Genomic DNA, 18,936 nt, shown 5'->3' with positions numbered 1-18,936 from the left:
GTTCCTCCGCATCCTAGTCCGACGCTCTATCCACTGCACCACCACCTGATCAGGCTGTGTTTTGAATGTTGATCTGTACAAAATATGTTAGATCAGATTTTCTTATGAGATTACCAAGGAGTGAACCATATATCCCTTTTTGTTACATTTGCATTTTAGTTTACTAAAATTGCTTGAATAAATCTCATTGTTAGGGATTTAAAAAAAAAACATTTTATTATACAGAAATTTTGTGATAGTAAAACTTTTTGTTTTCAGATAGTTGGTAATAACAACTTTTTAAACCTAAATTGCCTTGAGTAAGGTCCCTTTCTTAATGGTTTAAGAATTGATGAGACGTGATGGAGGATTGTTAGGAATGAATTGTCTCCATTAAAAGTATGTGGTGAAGTTCTAACCCTTGGTACCTGTGACTGTGGCCTTATTTTGAAATAAGGCCTTTGCAAATGTAATCAAGTTGTGATGAGGTCATGTTGGATTAGAGTGGGCCCTGATCCAATCTGACTGGTGTCCTTATAAGAAGAGAAGAGACACAGACACAAGGAAAAAGCTATGTGATGATGAGGCAGAGATTTGAGTCAATGTTTCTATAAACTAGGGACACCTGGGACCACCAGAAACTGATAGAGGCAAAGAAGGGTCCTCTACAAGAGAGTTCTGAGAGAGCACGGCTCTCCCAATGTCTTGATTTTGGACTTCCCACCTCTAGCACGGTGAGAGAAGACATTTCTATTTTAAGCCACTCAGTTTGTGGGGCTTTGTTCAGTGGCCACAGGAAACTCATACAAAAGATGTAGGAAGTTTATAATAAACAGATGAGTTTGTTGCTTCTTTAAATGGTCTCTGGTAATACTGGAGAGAACAGAAAAGATAACTCAGATGAAGTGATGTCTGCCTTTTGTCTTTTACAGGCAAAAGGTGGGGGATATGAAAGTGAAAGTGCTTACCCAAATGTGGAACTTGTATTCTTGGAAATCCATAACATTCATGTGATGAGAGAATCACTACGTAAATTAAAAGAGATCGTGTACCCTTCAATTGATGAGACACGGTGGCTATCCAATGTGGATGGGACACATTGGCTGGAGTATATAAAGGTAAAGAGGGCCAGTCCCTTACATGCTTTCTGGATAAGATTTTTCTGTGTTAGTGCCATAAACCTGTATCCAAGTGATTTCTCAACATTGCAAATAAGCACATCTTTGCTGTGTAACTTGGGCTTCCTTAGTTTCCATGGGCAGCATCTAGATTGTGGTCTTCCTTGGGGGCTTTGGTAATATAATAAAAAGGGATACTGCTTACCTCACATTAGGTTTTTAAAGTAGTTTTTGGCCATTTAATAAAGGATGCTATTTACTGCGGTAGTTTTTCTCAATGAAGCTCCCCCACTCCCATGATAGTTTCTAGTGATTTTCAATTGACTGCATTCTTGTTTGGTTTATTGACTTGAATTTCAAACTTCTCCCCAGAATTATTTTTGCTATAATAGAAGTTAAATGTTGCTTGTTCTAATAATGTGCCTTCTTTTCTGAAGATGCTTCTTGCTGGGGCAGTGAGAATTGCTGATAAAATAGAATCTGGGAAAACCTCAGTGGTGGTGCATTGCATCGACGGTTGGGACCGAACAGCCCAGCTGACGTCTCTGGCTATGCTGATGCTGGACAGTTATTACCGTACCACTAAAGGATTTGAGACTCTCATAGAAAAGGAGTGGATAAGTTTTGGACATAAGTTTGCACTGGTGAGTCAAGACAGGTTAATACTCTAGCTGTTTTACTCTAGCATATGCATGTGTGTATCATAGAACATGCACACACACACGCACATGTGCATAGGTTTTTTGCTCTATCAGACCTCAACTGCCATAATATAATACTATGGACGTCAGCATTGTATGTTCCTGGTAGGACCTTTTTTTTTAAAGTGTAGGTATGACTTTTTAAAATAAAAGTTGAGGTAAAATTCATATAACTGAATTAACCATTTAAAGTGTACATTTCAGTGGCATTTAGTACATTCACAATATTTTATAATCACCACCTCTATTTAGTTCCAAAACATTTTCATCATCCTAAAAGGAAACCCCATACACATTAAGCAGTCACTCCCATTCCTCCCTCCCCCAGCTCCTGACAACCACTAATCTGCTTTCTGTCTCTATGAATTGCCTATTCTAGGTACCTGATGATGTAAGTGTAATTATATATTTGTCTTTCTTGATTGTCTTGTTTCACTAAGCATAGAGTTTTCAAGCTTCATCCTTGTTGTAACATGTATCAGTTTAATTCCTTTTTATGGCTAAATAGTCCTCCATTGTATGTATCATGCCACTTTTTGTTTACTCATTTTGTTGATAGACACTTGGATTGTTGGCTATTATGAATAGCACTGCTGTGAACATTGCTGTAAAAGATGTATCATAGACTGGGTGGCTTAAACAACAGAAATTTCTCTCATAGTTCTGGAGACTGGAAGTGCAAGATCAAGATGGTGACAGATTAGGTTTCTCCTAAAGCCTCTAACCTTAGCTTGTAGATGTCTGCCTTCTCGCTGTGTCCTTACATGGTCTTCCCTCTGTGTATATCTGTACATTTATTTATTTATTTATTTATTTATTTATTTATTTATTTATTTTTTATATTAAATTCATACATTTATTATTGTGAGTAACATCTTGTTGATAGTATCTTTTTTTAAAATAATTTTAATGTAGTGACATTGATAAATCAGTGTACATATGTTCAGAGAAAACATCTCCAGATTATTTGGACATTTGATTATGTTGCCTACCCCTCACCCAAAGTCAAATTGTCTTCCGTCACCTTCTATCTGGTTTTTTTTGTGCCCCTTCCCTCCTTCCCCACCCCGTTACCATCACACTCTTGTCCATGTCGCTGAGTCTCATTTTTATGTCCCACCTATGTATGCATTCATATAGTTCTTAGTTTTTTCTGATTTACTTATTTCACTCAGTATAATGTTATCAAGGTCCATCCATGTTATTGTAAATAATCCGATGTCATCAGTTCTTATGGCTGAGTAGTATTCCATAGTATATATATACCAAAGCTTTTTAATCCACTCATCCACTGACGGATCCTATTTCCAAATCTTCACTGTTGTGAACAATGCTGCCATAAACATGGGGGTGCATTTCTCCTTTTGGAACAATTCTATGGTGTTCTTAGGGTATATTCCTAAAAGTGGGATAGCTAGGTCAAAAGGCAGTTCGATTTTTAATTTTTTTTTTCTACAGAGACAGAGGGTCAGAGAGAGGGATAGATAGGAACAGACAGACAGGAACGGAGAGAGATAAGAAGCATAAATCATTAGTTTTTCGTTGTGACACCTTAGTTGTTCATTGATTGCTTTCTCATATGTGCCTTGACTGAGGGCTACAGCAGACCGAGTAACCCCTTGCTCAAGCCATCAACCTTGGGTCCAAGCTGGCGAGCTTTGCTCAAACCAGATGAGCCTGTGCTCAAGCTGGCAACCTCGGGGTCTTAAACCTGGATCCTCCGCATCCCAGTCCAACACTCTATCCCAGGGGTCCCCAAACTTTTTACGCAGAAAGCCAGTTCACTGTCCCTCAGACTGTTGGAGGGCCGGACTATAAAACAAACAAACAAACAAAAAACTATGAACAAATCCCTATGCACACTGCACATATCTTATTTTAACGTAAAAGAAACAAACAAAACGGGAACAAATACAATATTTAAAATAAAGAACAAGTAAATTTAAATCAACAAACTGACCAGTATTTCAATGGGAACTATGGGCCTGCTTTTGGCTAATGAGATGGTCAATGTGCTCCTCTCACTGACCACCAATGAAAGAGGTGCCCCTTCTGGAAGTGTGGCGGGGCCAGATAAATGGCCTCAGGGGGCCGCATGTGGCCCGCGGGCCATAGTTTGGGGACCCCTGCTCTATCCACTGCACCACTGCCTGGTCAGGCTCGATTTTTAATTTTTTGAGGAATCTCCATACTTCTAAATTTATTTTTATAAGGACACTAGTCAGACTGAATTAGGGCTTACCGTAATGGCCTCATTTAAATTTAATCACCTATTTAAATCCCTTCTTTAAAGACCTTATCTCCAAAAACAGTCACATTCTGAGATTAGTAGGGGTTAGGACTTTAACATACAAATTTGTAGTGTATACAACTAAGCCCGTTAACAGTCTGCTTTTACTTCTGGGTGTATATCTAGGAGGGGGATTGCTGGGTTATCTGGTAGAATGTTCTTGGGATGCATTTTTTTATGTCCAAATGGCAGCTAATTCTTGGTTTGTCCAGGCTATTGAATTATTGGGAATTCTTTCTGAACCCTGTGTTTAATTACAATACTGCCAAAACCCCATTTGGGTTCACTTGTGGAAAGCAGAAGGATGGGTGGTTTAAGGACCTAAGGAGCTCCAGCCTTGAGGATGCTGATTGCACTCACTGTGCCTGCACTCTCATGGAGGAGAAGGAAGGGCAGTTCCATAGCATCCTTTAGGGAGCTGCTGTCAGATCCTTGGACACATGCCTTCACTCTCTGTGTCTTGGTTTCTGTTCTCTGAAATGGAGTGTCGTGGGCTGGGGATGAGTTTATATGTAAGGTGTTTAGGACAGTGCCTGGCCCATGCAGTGTGGATAAGTTTGGGCTCCTTTATTATTTAAACATGATCACAAAGTCCTTTGTCGCTTCTTCCCTCAGTAAAAGTTGTTGTCTGCACTATCACTTTCTTTCCTTCTAGTCTGTTTTTAAACCCATTTCAGCCAGACTTCCTCCTCACAACACCCTCTCCTCAAAACTGCTCTTGTCACAGTCATCAATGACAGCCACGTTGCCAAATAGCCACGTTGTTTAATAGGTGATTAAATCAAATAGGAGACTATTTGGCCTGAGTATTTGATGCTGTTGCTTCTTTCCTTCCTTTGGTAACACTTTCCTCACTTGGCTTCTAGGTCTCTACAACCTTTTGAATTTCCTTCTAACTTCTGGTCCTCCCTTTATCCTCAACCTCTTAAATTTGGGCTCCCCCAGGGTTTAGTCCTTGAATCATTTGTATTCTGTATGCTTAATCCCATAGTGATCTCAGGCAGTCCCATGACCTGAAATACATTTATTGCAAATCTTTCATCTTGCCATTGCCGCTGATGCCCCCTTAATTCAACCCTGGTCATTTTCCTTGGGACTACTATGGCAGTCTCTTAACAAGCCTCTCTGTTGTCTGTGTCCTTTCAATTCATCACCCTCACTGTAGCCAGACTGAGCTTTCTAAGAAGCAGATATGATGCTGCTGCACCCCAGTGTGAATCGCTCAGAGCCTTCCTGTAGCCTACAGGATTGGAGCAAACTACTCAGTGCAGCACTCAAAATACTTGGTGATCTGGCCCTAGTCTACTTTTCCAGCCTCACTTTGCCTCTTTTTCTTTGCCTCATCCTCTGAGCCTCAGCTGTGCTCAGCTAATAATGGCACCCCTAGTGCCCCCCACTGCTTCTGATATAATATCCCCCTGGCCAGCCAGTAAGCAGACATCTTCCTGTCCTTCAAAGTTTATCTCAAATGAGACTTCCTCCATGAATGACTTGTGTGACTTTCCCTCCTCGTTTACTCCTCTATCCCATCATAAGATGTCCACTTGTTCCTTTATGCCCCCCCATACCCATTGAAACATTTTACTGTTCTTGTTATTTATAGGTCTTTCTCCCATGACTAGACCATAAAGGAATTATTCATCAAGTATGAATACTATGTCTCATCTGTCTTTGTACCTCAGGTCCCTAGCCAAGGACCTGGCCTCAGACGCATGAAAATTCCTGAAATCCCGAAGGCCAGGCAGATGTGTTACACACCACCTAGTTCAGTGAATGTCTTTTCAAAGAAGAATGAATCCTAAACTGTGAACTGTTAGTGTGAAACTGTTCATAAGGTGCCTTCCTTAAGTTCTATTTTCACAGCCATACCGGGTGTTCTGAAAGACTGAAGAGCAGATTCTATGAATTCTTGTATACAAAGGAAATAAGGCAATACATGCAGCTACCATGGAAACCAGTTGAAGTTCTTTAAAAAAATTGAATTGCCATTTGACTAGCAATTCTGCCTTTGAGTATATACCCCAAAAATGAAAGAAGAAACTTAAACAAACATTTGGTCAGCCATGTTCACAGCAGCAGTATTCAGAGTAGCCCACAAGTGGAAGGAACCCAAGTGTCCATCAACAGATAAATGGATAAACAAATATGGTCTATACAAAGAATGGAATGTTATTCAGTCATAAAAAGGAAGGTTTTGACACATGCTGCATGGATGAACCTTGAGGACAGACATTATCCTGAGCGAAATAAGCCCGTCACTAAAGGAGAAATAGTATGTGATTCTAATTAGATGAGGTCTTCAGAGCTTTCAAATTCATAGACAGTAGAATGGTGGTTGCCAGGGGCTGGGGAAGGGGAATAGGGAGTTTCTGTTTGATGCAGACATTTTCAGTTTGGGAAGATAAAAATTTCTGGAGATGGATATATTGATGACTACACTATATGAGTGTTCTAAATGCCACTGAACTGTATACTTAAAATGGTTAGGTTGGTAAATTTTATGTTATATATATTTTACCACAATTAAAAAATTTTAGAAAGAAGGCAGTACAGTTTTACTCTGAGGTGTTGACATTGACTTGGTCATTTCCTTGTTTCTATGTCTTTCCTGATGGTAATTTCATAGACTCAGTATTTCTCACTGTTAGTATGTGGTGATTGTGTTGTATCTTCACAATGTGTTTTCTTTTCTTTTTTTGCTTAGTGTATTTGAGTCATCAGATTATTGAAGCTTATCTTAGAATGCTTACTTTTGAGTTGTTTAACTTATTTTCAATGTCTTTATCAGTCCTGTTTATGTATTGGAAGTTAGCTTTTACTTTTAATATGAATCTATTAATCTGCTAAAATATCCAAACGTATAAAATACAATTCTCGCTATCAATTATATCTCAAAATTGGAAAAAATAAATAAATACATCATTGGACTCCTAGAGCAAAGACTCTACCTATTACCATTTCAAGAGTGTGATTTTTGGGGTTCTCCAAGTCATGTAGAATTGCTTAAAATTTGTATACTGTTAATTACTATTTTGATTCTCAGACTTCCTGAGATTTCTGAACAATGGAAAACTTTCTTTCACTTGTGGAGAAAATGGCAGTCATAATGTGCTTTATGAGCTGCTAATGGATAATCCTATGGTGACACTGTGCACTTGGTATGGTGGCTGAGACCATCATTTGGACTGAAATATGCTGGCTGTTTGCTTATAACTCTTTATCCCATTTATATGAAACATTATGAAACAATCAACATGCAAAATATAGTACACTGAAATTTTGTTTCCTACGAGTAATGAAAAGTAAGTCAGTTCAATTATGTGAACATTTTTGAGTGCCTGCTATGCACTAGGAATCTGTTAGGCCTTGGGACATACAAGTGAGACATGATTCTTGTCACTAAGCAATGTAAAATGACTTTTGAAAGGACTGTGGCGTACTTGAAAACTTTTAATCTCTTGTTTCTTTTCAGCGAGTGGGCCACGGCAGTGACAACCATGCTGATGCTGACCGGTCACCAATATTTCTTCAGTTTATTGATTGTGTTTGGCAAATGACAAGACAGGTGAGATATTTCAAATATATTTTGACCTATGTGGTCTGTTTCAAGCATATCTTAAAATTGAAGAGTACATAAACCTTCATGTTTATTCAAAATGAAGATCTGTGTATATGTGTAGAATATGACCCCTTCTATTATTTAATTCATTTCTATTCAAATTCATTAAGCAATCTAAGCAGAAAATGAGAAACAACCTCTCACCAAAAGTAACTTATTGTGCAAGTGGTTTTTCTCAATCATCTGTTCCTCAGCCTTGCAAACCAAGGCCCTACACCTTAGCCATTTTGCCTCTCTTGCTCCCTTTTTGTCAATGCAAGGAAACACAATCCCCAGCTGTGCTGGAAATGCAAGATCCTGCAAGATATTAGAAATGGGGATGATACTAAAGACCAGGTGTCTATCAGCAGACAAATGGGTGAACAAGTATGGTATATACCAGTGGTAGTCAACCTGGTCCCTACTGCCCACTAGTGAGCGTTCCAGCTTTCATGGTGGGTGGTAGCGGAGCAACCAAAGTATAAATAAAAAGATAGATTTAACTATAGTAAGTTGTTTCATAAAGATTTATTCTGCCAAACTTAGCGAAAATCTGACATAAAGTACTTGGTAAGTAATTATTATTATATGCTTTAACTTGCTATAACTCTGCTTTATAAATTTTATAAAGTAAAGTTACTTCCCTACTTTATAAATCACCATTACTGTGGAACCGGTGGGCGGTTAGAAAATTTTGCTACTAACAGAGATACAAAAATGGGCGGTAGGTATAAAAAGGTTGACTACCCCTGGTATATACATACAATGGAATATTATTCAGTCATAAAAAGGAAGCAAATATTGACACATGCTACAACATGAATGAACCTTGAAGACATAAATGATTTTCACATTATGGAAAGGGAATTTGACCAGGGAATCTAGGAATCTCCATACCTTGTTCCAGGCCACAGCCCCTCTAACCTCAAGATCACTGAAGGAAATGACTATTCAAAAACCAATGGAAGATAAGAAGCTGCAGAGTATTTTGTCATCTCCTGGTGCTTAGTATCCAGCCATGCATGGACCACCCTTCCCTAAGCCAGTTGGGCCCTGATGGTTTTAGTTCAAAGCAGACTATGAGGCATGTGCTGTTTTTCCCCTCATTTTCAACATCCAAATGCGAGTTTGGGGATTTACCTTCCTGGTGGGAGATTGTGCCATGGAAATAGACCTGGAATCAAGGAGAGAGAGAGCCAGAGCCAAACAAAGAGAGATAGACAGAGATGGAGTGACAGAGAGAACCTGGCAGAGAGAGTGGCAGAAGGGTAGAGATAGAAGGATCAGAAGCAGAGAAGGGGAAAGAGAGAGACAGAGGAGCAGCAAGAGAGACAGAGAGAGAGAGCGAAATGGAGAAATAGAGGGCAAAGAGATAGAAAGAAAGAAGCAAGGAGCCTGGCCAGGTGGTGGCGCAGTGGATAGAGCATCAGACTGGGATGCAGAGGACCCAGGTTCGAAACCCCAACATCACCAGCTTGAGCGTGGGCTCATCTGATTTGAGCAAGGCTCACCAGCATGAGCCCAAGGTCGCTGGCTTGAGCAAGGGGCCCCTCTCTCTCCTGTGACTCCCCGGTCAAGGCACATATGAGAAAGCAATCAATGAACAACTAAGGTGCCGCAATAAAGAGTTGATGCTTCTCATCTCCCTTCCTGTCTGGCCATCCCTATCTGTCCCTCTCTCTGTTTCTCTCTCTGTCACACAAAAAAATAAAGAAAGAAGCAGGGAGAGGGGGCAGAGAGAGGTAGAGGAAGGACCAGGGAGAGAGAGTGGTTGAAAGAGGCAGAGAGAAGCGGTGGTGGTGGGGGAATAGGCAGAAGAGGGGAGGCAGAGAGAGACAGACAGAAGCAGAGAGAGGGGCAGAAGTAGAGAAAGGGGTAGAGGGGATAGAGGAAGGTTCAGAGCAAGATGTGCAAAGAGGCAGAGGTGGGTGCAGAGCAGGAGCAGCGGCAGGAAGAGGTAGAATGAGAGGTAGATGGGTGGTCAGAGAGGGCAGAAGGAGGCAGAGGGAGAGGCAGAGTGGGGTGGCAGAGAGTGGGGTAGGAGAGATAGGTAAGAGGGTAGGGAAAAGGGTAGGGAAAGTGGTGGTAGAGGGAGAGTGTAGGCAAGAGGGCAGGGGCAGTGAGGGGAGCAGGGGGGCAGAGGCGGAGGGGGGAATAGGAGCAGAGGGGGAGGCAGAGGTAGGTGGGCAGAGGCAGGGAGGGAGGACGGGGGCAGGGATTGGGAGACAGAGGTGTGGGGCAGAGCCAGGGGGCAGAGGCAGAGGGGAGCATGGGCAGAGACAGAAGGAAACAGTGGGGGCAGGGGTGGGAATGGGGGTGCAGGCAAGGAGTCAGGCATGGAAGCAGAGGAAGGTGGGGAGGGAAGGGGTAGAGGCAGAGAAGGGGAGGGGAGGCAGGGGCCAGAGGCAGAGAGAGGCAGGCAGGGATGGGGACAGAGATCGAGAAGTAGTGAGGCAGAGAAGGGGAGGCAGGGGGCAGACAGAGGAGTGGAAGTGGTACAGGTTGGGGGCAGTGGCGGGGGTAGAGGCAGTGGCAGAAGTGGGAGCACTACAGAGGCAGAAAAAGGAAGGGGGGGAAGAGAGCCAGGGCAGGGGGTAGGGTAGTAATCAGGGGCAGAGAGGTGGGCAGAGTCAGGAGGGTTTGGGCAGAGGCAGGTGTCACAGTGGGGGGGCAGGGAGAGTGGGGGGAAAGCAGTGATAGGAATACAGGCAGGGAGATGTGGGTGAGAGCAGAGAGTGTGGAGAGGCAGAGCAGGGGCAGAGAAGGGGAAAGAAGAAGGGTGAGGAATCAGAGGGGACTGGGGGTAGAGAAGAAGCAGAAGGGGCAGAATCAGGGCTAGAGGCAGAGAGAGAGAGATGGGGCAAAACAGAGAGGGGGAGTTGGAGCAGAGATGGAGGGGACAGATGGGAGGCAGAGGGGGAGAAGCAGAAAGGGGAGGGTCAGAGAAGAGGAGAGAGGGGCAAAGATGGGCAGGGGCACAAAATTATAGAGTTTAGCAGGTAAAGAGAGCGTGTGTCGCAGTGAGACAGGATGGCATATAGAGTATGGCACAGAATTTTCCTAAGTGCCTGCTGCCCAGCCTGGTTGAGTGTGGGGTTGTGGGGAAGGAGAGTGAGAAGATAAGAACCATGTCTGGGCTCTCTCATTCCTATTGGCATGGAACTCTGGCCTTGGTGGCTTCAGTCATATGATGGGGACCAGTGGGAAAGATTTCTGGCGACCAGCATGATTCCACCAACAGCCATGGAGCTCATTATTGAGCTTCCTGGCTGCCTTATCAGGATCATCCTGGGGCCTTTTCAGAGGACATCTGCCTCCCCCCACCCTGGAAAGTCTGAATTATCATTCCAGTTTTTTCACAGTCAGGCTCAGTTACTGATGGGGCTGTGTGTTAAGAAAGGCCACCACACTGCCTGTGCCCCTCTCTGCACCAGCTAGGGCTCTTCCCTAAGGGCCATTGGAAGACCAGAAGCCCCAACTGCCCACTTACAGTTCACACTGTCAGCCCCTGGAAACATAAAGATTTACCTGCTTGGGCCTGTTCCTGGAAACTTTTCTTCCCGTGGGTCTGGGGAGAGACCTAGGTATGTGTAGTTTTTAAAAGTTCCTTCCCCGGCTGGTTCTGATGTGCACATGGCTTAGAGCAGTGGTAGTCAACCTGGTCCCTACCACCCACTAGTGGGCGTTCCAGCTTTCATGGTGGGCGGTAGCAGAGCAACCAAAGTATAAATAAAAAGATAGATTTAACTATAGTAAGTTGTTTTATAAAAGATTTATTCTGCCAAACTTAGCAAAAATCCAACATAAAGTACTTGGTAAGTAATTATTATTATATGCTTTAACTTGCTGTAACTCTGCTTTATAAATTTTATAAAGTAAAGTTACTTCCCTACTTTATAAATCACCATTACTGTGGAACCAGTGGGTGGTTAGAAAATTTTACTACTAACAGAGATACAAAAGTGGGCGGTAGGTATAAAAAGGTTGACTACCCCTGGCTTAGAGGATCAGTAATCTTAGACCATGGCTCCAAGTGCTCAGCGTCCTCTGGGAACTAGAGATGCAAATTTTCAGGCCTGCCCTAGACCTGCTGACATGGGCGAGGGGTACCCAAAACTGTTGTTTCACAAGCTTTCCAGAGGATTCTTCCCTAGACCTGTGTAACTCAAACTTATGGGAGCACAGAAATTCCCTGGGGATTATATTAAAATATATAGATTCTGATCCGTGTGTCTGGGGTGGAGCCTGAGTCTTCATTTTTGACAAGTACCCAGGTCCACAGATCACAGCTGGAGGAGCAAGGGTCTAGAGCAGTGGTCCCCAATCCCCGGGCCACAGACCGGTACCAGTCTATGGGCCATTTGGTACTAGTCCGCAGAGAAAGAATAAATAACTTACATTATTTCCGTTTTATTTATATTTGAGTATGAACAATGTTTTATTTTTTTAAAATAACCAGATTTCCTCTGTTACATCTGTCTAAGACTCAGTCTTGACACTTGTCTCGGTCACCTGATACATTTATCTGTCCCACCCTAAAGGCCGGTCTGTGAAAATATTTTCTGACATTAAACCGGTCCGTGGCCCAAAAAAGGTTGGGGACCACTGGTCTAGGGAACATAGACATACCTTCAAAAATAAGAAAAAATTGAGGGGGTGGGTCTGAGCAGCCAAATAAAATCCCTAGAGTCTTAGGGCCTCCCTTAGAACTCACTCTTGGACTAGCTACCCCTAGCTGATTGGGCTCAACAATCCTCTTAAGTGCCAGATCACAGCTGACTGAAAGCAGCCGATGTTGAGGTAAGAGGAGTGGTCTCAGAGGTAGGCACCCTGGTGTGAGTGACAAGTAGTAGCAAATACATACTCAGAAGACTGGCCAGAACTCTCACTATTTTGTGTGCCCTGTACTTCTTGTTGTGCATATCGATGCCAAGCCAGTAAAAAAAAAAAAAAAAAGAGTGATGATTACATTCAAGTTCAGACAAGGAAGTATGAAATTCTTCCTTGGAAGGAAGGAAGTATCTTAGAAAAAAGGCATAGAAAAGTTGAACACAAAAAATAACTCTGAGGCTCTGAAAGGGTAAGCATCATTTTGTGGATGCGAAGTAGCTTATTCCTCCCAAATGTCTAGGTAAGTGTGTGTTTTTAACATCTTCAGTCTGACTACCACTTGTCATGTTGATTAGTGCCTGTTTTCATGTCTAATTTGTATCATTTTTGTACTGTTTATTTCTTTTTAAGTAAGAAAATAAGGGATTTGGATTAGAAGATTTCATATGGCATTCACAGCTCTAAGACTTTGTCCATACAATGTGTATAGTTATTTTAAAATGATATTTTAATGCATTAGATGCAGAAACATGAATGATCAGCCTTTAGTTATCAATTAAGTCACAAGTGAAGGAGATTTAGCCTGATAGAAAAGATGTATTAATTTAAGAAGATTAACTTATTTTTAGGTGTGGTCTACTGTGAAATCAAGTAAGCTATAAATAAGTGCACAGTTGTCAGGAATCTCAGAATAAAATGAACTGGTCTCTGCACAAATTAATATAGAAGGAACAAAGGGAAAAAGTAATAGAGGGACTCTTGTAGTGACTCTAGAGAAGAGTCTCAAAGATATTGCACAACAGCCATGCTTTAGATTCTGCCCTTTTGAATAGGTTTAATAAGTTGTTGATATTTTTGTCACTCAAGAGGTGCAGAATATGATTATGGATCTCTGAGGAGTGTTGGAGACAATACTTTTTAGGTAAATGGTATGGTTTCTAGGATAAGAGGCCAAAACAAACTGAATCAGAGTAATTTCTATTTACCTATTGCTACTTACTCTAATGAAATGTTTTCTGAGTTGAAATTAATGCCACAATGCCTTATAAATGTGAATAGCAGCTGTTGTTTCTCATTGAGAAGCTTATCTCGGTTTACTAAAATAATAAAATCTAAGCTAAAAAATAAACTTGTCTATCAGTGACCCTGGCTGTCACTCTAGAGATGACAGGATTAGTCATGATAATGTGCAAACATCACTCTGATTGGGGAATAGGTCTTTAAACTGACAAATAAAGACATGTTAGGGCTTTGTTTCAGTAAATGATGAATATTTTACTGTTTTAAAATTAGAATTCTCGCACATGCCTGCTTCTAGGATCATTATCATTTATAGATTGTCTCCTCATGGCTACTAAATACCAGTTACTGGCTAGAACCTCCTGGCAATGGAAAAGTCTTTGTTGGAATTCTCTAAAACTTCATTAAGAATTAGTTAAAACAACAGTTGGGATGATTATGTGATTTTCTTCCTTATGGAAGAAAACCCACCTTAAATGTGGTGAATGTCACTAATTAGTTTTTTGTAATGTTAGTGATTTTCAGATGTTAAGGCAGCCTTTCTTCCTGAGATCTGCACCACTTGGTCATGTATTGGTACCCTTTTTATATATTGCCAGGTTTAATTTGTTTATATTTTGGTAAGGATTTGAGGGTACATGTTCAGGGAGTTGTCTCTGTGGGACAGTTTTAAATTATGAGGTGTTTCTTTAATAGATGTAGACTTTCTATTCTCCTTTGAGTCACTTCTGGTGTATGCTGTGCCTGTGATCCACCCTCCCTTCTCCATGGCTCAGAATATGCCTCTAGGCAGAAAGCTGGGACAATAGTTGGGATAGCCTCCTTGTTTCCTTTCTCTTGGGAACCTCAGTCCCATGCCACCTGTTGTCAATTTCTGAAAACAGCTGTTTCATATATTTTTATCCAGCTTTCTAGTTGTTTCTGGAACAAGAGTGAATGTGGGCTTTGTTCTACAATCATGGTGAGAATTGGAAGCTCCATAAGCTTTTTTAGGCATTGAAGAGTACAAGTTTTGTTGCTTCCTCTTCAGCCAATCTATAAGCTTAGACTGAAAACTATAGTTAGTTATATGGGCTCTGTCTTCCTTCTATTTTATTTTTAAAAATATTTTATTAATTGATTTTATAGAGAGAGGAGAGGGAGGGACAGGGAGCAAGAAGTATAGTTGCTTCACTTGAGTTGTTCATTGACTGGTTGCTTTTTGTATGTGGCTTGACTGGACAAGCCCAGGGTTTTGAACCAGCAACCTTAGTGTTCCAGGTGGATGCTGTATCCACAGTAGCACCACAGGGCAGCCAGCTCTGTCTTCCTTTTAATCTTTGACTGTATTCCAAGTTGAAGTTTAGCTGTCTTTTACAAAACACTGTTTTAGAATTGTACTTTAACCTTATTTCTCTCTCCATTTAAGTTTCCCTCAGCATTTGAATTTAATGAACTATTCTTGATTACAATCTTGGATCACCTTTATAGCTGTCTCTTTGGGACTTTCTTATGCAACTGTGAACAGCAGCAGTTCAAAGAGGTAAGTGTGTTATGTCCTGTCAATTGTTTTTTTCCCAGTTGCTCAGGTGCCTTTCACATTAAGTGCCACTGTAGAAAGGGGAGGACTAAGTGGAAGGGACTTGGGTCTAGCTCTGTTGCTGTCTGTAAATGGAAGGGTTGCACTAGATACCTACCTGGGTTCACCAGCCCTAGTGCAGATGTCTGATCTTCCTGGTTATCTTAAACAAGCCCATTACTTTCTGGTTGCTGGAGGATGGAACACAGCAAGCCCACAACTCTGAAGTTTGTAGGATCACTACTAACTCCTGGATCTCCTGAACTCCAAGCTAATGTACTTTTCCACTGTACCAACTCCATAATGATACGATTCTACTTGCCATTCTCTGTGCTGTTTGGCAGAAGGGTACTTGGAGACCTAGGAAAATGAAGTCTGTAGATTAGCCCCAAACCTCCCTCTGGATAGCAAGCTAAACTTTCTTTTCCATCAAGATGGTAAAGCAGCAGCCACCAAGCCTCTCAGAATTATATTGAGTCTCTTCTTTCTTTCTTCCTTACTTCAGGATAAAAGAAAGAAATGATTAAAAGTGAGGAAGTGTTGGGGAAAGAGCTTACAGAATATCTTCTGGATAATAGAAGAGGATTGCCATGTCTAGCAAAATGTATTAGAACATTAAGAATTTAAGAGGAAACAGTAGGTCATCAGCACCCACCTCTCTATTTCTTAGCAGCCTCCTCAATGTTTAGGGCTCCATTGTTCCATGCTATTCCCATCTGGCCTTTCCTCAGGTCAGTGACTGCCTTTGCTAAGTCTCTCCTTTTTTAACCCATCTTCTATTCCATTGGAGTAACCTGGCCCCAGTCCTTGGTCCTTGTCTCACCCCAAACCCTGTGTTCTCTCTCTAGGTGACTTCATCTGTCTTAGTGCTCCAAGTGCCATTCAACTCCTTCCCAGATCTTTTGCATCTCAGTAAATGGAACCTCTTCCTATTGAGATGCTAAGGCCAAAAACTGAGTCCATCTTCAATTCCTCTCACACTCTCACCACCTCTGCCACATCCAATTCATTGACAAGTACTGCTGGCCCTGTCCCCAAGTACATTCTTAATCTGGCAACTTCTCACTGCTTTACAGCTACAAGCCTAGTTCAAGTTCCACCATCTCACATTTGGCCTAAGGCCCAGGAATGGACTTCGCTCCCTCCATTTCTGATCTCCAGTAGTCCACTCTAACCATAGCAACCAGGGCAGCATTCCCAAACTTTAGTCCCACCATATACTTCTTCCCTACTTAAAATGTCCCCAAAGCTTCCCACTGTGATCAGGATAAAACCCACATTCCTGGGCCCAGTGTGATAGAGCTGTTTGATAAAAAGAAAAAAGTAAATAGAGAGTGAATTTTATAGTATAGAAATTATATCTCAAGCCATTAAAAAAATAGCAGCAGACACTGGGGAATAATGTCAGAGTAATGGCAGCATGAGAGATACCCTTGTTTTCTCCCCTTAAAATTTCAACACATTGAACAAGTATAACATAGTGAAGGAACCTCAGCTGGGCTCCCAGGTGCATCTGAAAGATCCACACACCAAATGGACTAAAGGTGGGATGGGTTGTAAAAGGGGGCAAAAGATAAAACACATTCACAGTTGGCTCTAGAGAGGAGACAAACCAGAGTGATTGTTTTTTTTTTTTTTCTCTACCTGACTATGGGGAGGAGGGAAGCTTGCTCTGTCTGGGTTTTTTTCTCAGGGGTGTAGAGAGGGAAACCCAGAGTGACTTGGGTCTGCTTCTGTCAAGAGGAATGGTGAGAAAGGACAGAGCACCCTTCAGAGATATAGGACCAAAGTGCTGGCAGAGCGTGGGGACACAGCCTATTTTCCCATGGTCTGCCTGCAGCCTGCACTCAGCAGAGACAGAGAAAACTACAGTGTAGCTCCCCAGCCTCCCAGATCCTGCCTCCCTCACCTTGCAGTAGGGAGAGTGGCAGAGACAAACCCCACAGCTACCTCTCCAGAGCCACATTCTCTCCTGAAGAACAGAGGTGCTCCACATCTAGTGCCCTGGTTTGTTGAGAAGTGGGGAGAAGCTCCTGGAGGCATGAGATTGCCACTGCTAGAACCATAAAGCCGGAAAGTCAGAGTTATAAAGGTGAAGCTGTAAAGCCCTCACAACATGCTCCACCCACCAAATCAACTGCAGTCCCATCTACATCACTGTGATAGCAACATCTCTGTGGAGGATAGCCTATGAACTTCAGAGCTAAAACTTGGAGTACAGCAACAGCTACTGGAAGAAAACATTAAACTCTCAAAACCAAAATTTATTTCTCTTTTTAAATTTTTTACTTTTCCCCCTTTTTTTCTTATTTTTTCTCTTAAAATTTTATTTAACTTTTATATTCTTATATTTTGTAGGTGTTTTGTTTGTGATTTCTTTTGTTTTTGATCATTGTCTTCTGTGGTTATTCTTTTTACTTGTTTTAAATTTTTTATATTTTTTTGTATTTTTAAAATTTTAATTTGCATTTTTTAGTTTATATTTTAAATTTATAGTTCTTAACTGTACCACTCTCAAATGCCATCAAGGAAGAGGAAATAGAATACCATGGTTACACAAGACAAAGAGGTAGTTCAAAAAGAAAATGAAAAATCTCCAGAAAAAAATCTCAATCACATGGAAAATTTGGAGTTAAATGAGAGAGAATTCAAAATTGAAGTTCAGAAAATACTCGACGTGAGTAACCACCAATAGGCAACTTCATGAGCTCATCAAGAAGATTGAAACTCTAAAACCAGGGATGAAGAACTCAATACATGAAGTGAAAACTGAGTAACAAGTTTAGGTAATAGAACAAGCCAGATAGAGAAAGAATCAGTGACATTGAAGACAGGCAACTAGAGATGCTATAGAGAGAAATGACAGAGACTCAGAATTTAAAAACAACTGAGAGAGCTCTACAAGAATTATCTGACTCCATCAGAAAGATAAATATAAGAATAATGGGTATATCAGAAGAAGAAGAGAGGGTGAAGAGAATGGGGAGCCTATTCAAACAAATAATTGATGAGGATTTCCCAAGAAGCAAACAGAACACTGAGTTATCTCAACCCAAAGAGACCTACTCCAAGACACAGCATAATAAAATTGTCAAAAATCCATGACAAGGAAAAAATTCTCAAGGCAGTTATGGAAAAGAAGAACATAACATGTAAAGGAAAGCCCATTAGGTTTTTATCAGACTTTTCAGCAGATAATCCAAATAATCTGCAAGCCAGAAGTTAGTAGACCGAAACATTCAAAGTACAGGAAGAGAGGAATTACCAGACAAGAATACTATATCCATCAAAGTTATACTTTAGATATGAAGAAACAATGAAAACTTTTGCAGACATACAGAAGCTGAGAGAATTTATCACCAGAAAACCCACACTTCAGGAAATACTCAAGGAGGTTATATGACCAGACACAAAGAACAAAACAAATCAAAACTACAAGTAAAACTCCAACAAGGTCACAGAAAGATAAGGATAATCTGTGACAACCATAACATAAAAGGGGAGAGGATAAAGATCTGCAGTAGCAAAGGAGATGGAGTGCAGAAGCACTCATAGGACAAAGGACTCTTGTACATATGAACATTTTTCTCTTAAAAACCTAATGGTAACCCATCATGAAAAAGCAATAATTGAAATACGCAGCTTAAAAAAAGAAGAAACTGGGGAAAGAAGTGTGGAATACCAGCAAATAAAAACAACCAACGGAAACACAAAAGAGAAGAACCAGACGAGACACAGAGCTACCAGAAAATAAAACATGAAATGTCTATAGAAAATCCTCAAGTGTCAGTAATTACCCTATATGTAAATGGAATGAACTCACCAATTAAGAGGCATAGAGT

General features: G+C 41.2%; 1 protein-coding gene across 6 annotated transcripts in view; it reads left to right on the top strand.

Moving 5' to 3' along the window:
* Window positions 1–18,936, top strand: part of MTMR1 (myotubularin related protein 1) — a 100,260-nt gene that overhangs the window by 59,786 nt on the left and 21,538 nt on the right. For all 6 annotated transcript variants that reach the window (XM_066356162.1, XM_066356160.1, XM_066356161.1 and 3 more), the window contains 4 exons: window positions 912–1,097; window positions 1,535–1,741; window positions 7,561–7,653; window positions 14,945–15,058. In XM_066356162.1, coding sequence (XP_066212259.1) covers window positions 912–1,097; window positions 1,535–1,741; window positions 7,561–7,653; window positions 14,945–15,058 — 600 coding nt within the window. The remainder of the gene's footprint in view (window positions 1–911; window positions 1,098–1,534; window positions 1,742–7,560; window positions 7,654–14,944; window positions 15,059–18,936) is intronic.

The sequence above is a fragment of the Saccopteryx leptura genome, chromosome X, assembly GCF_036850995.1.
Source record: "Saccopteryx leptura isolate mSacLep1 chromosome X, mSacLep1_pri_phased_curated, whole genome shotgun sequence".
Classification (NCBI taxonomy): Eukaryota; Metazoa; Chordata; class Mammalia; order Chiroptera; family Emballonuridae; genus Saccopteryx; species Saccopteryx leptura.
Note: the sequence above shows the minus strand (reverse complement) of the source record. Positions and strands in the feature narration are given on the sequence as shown.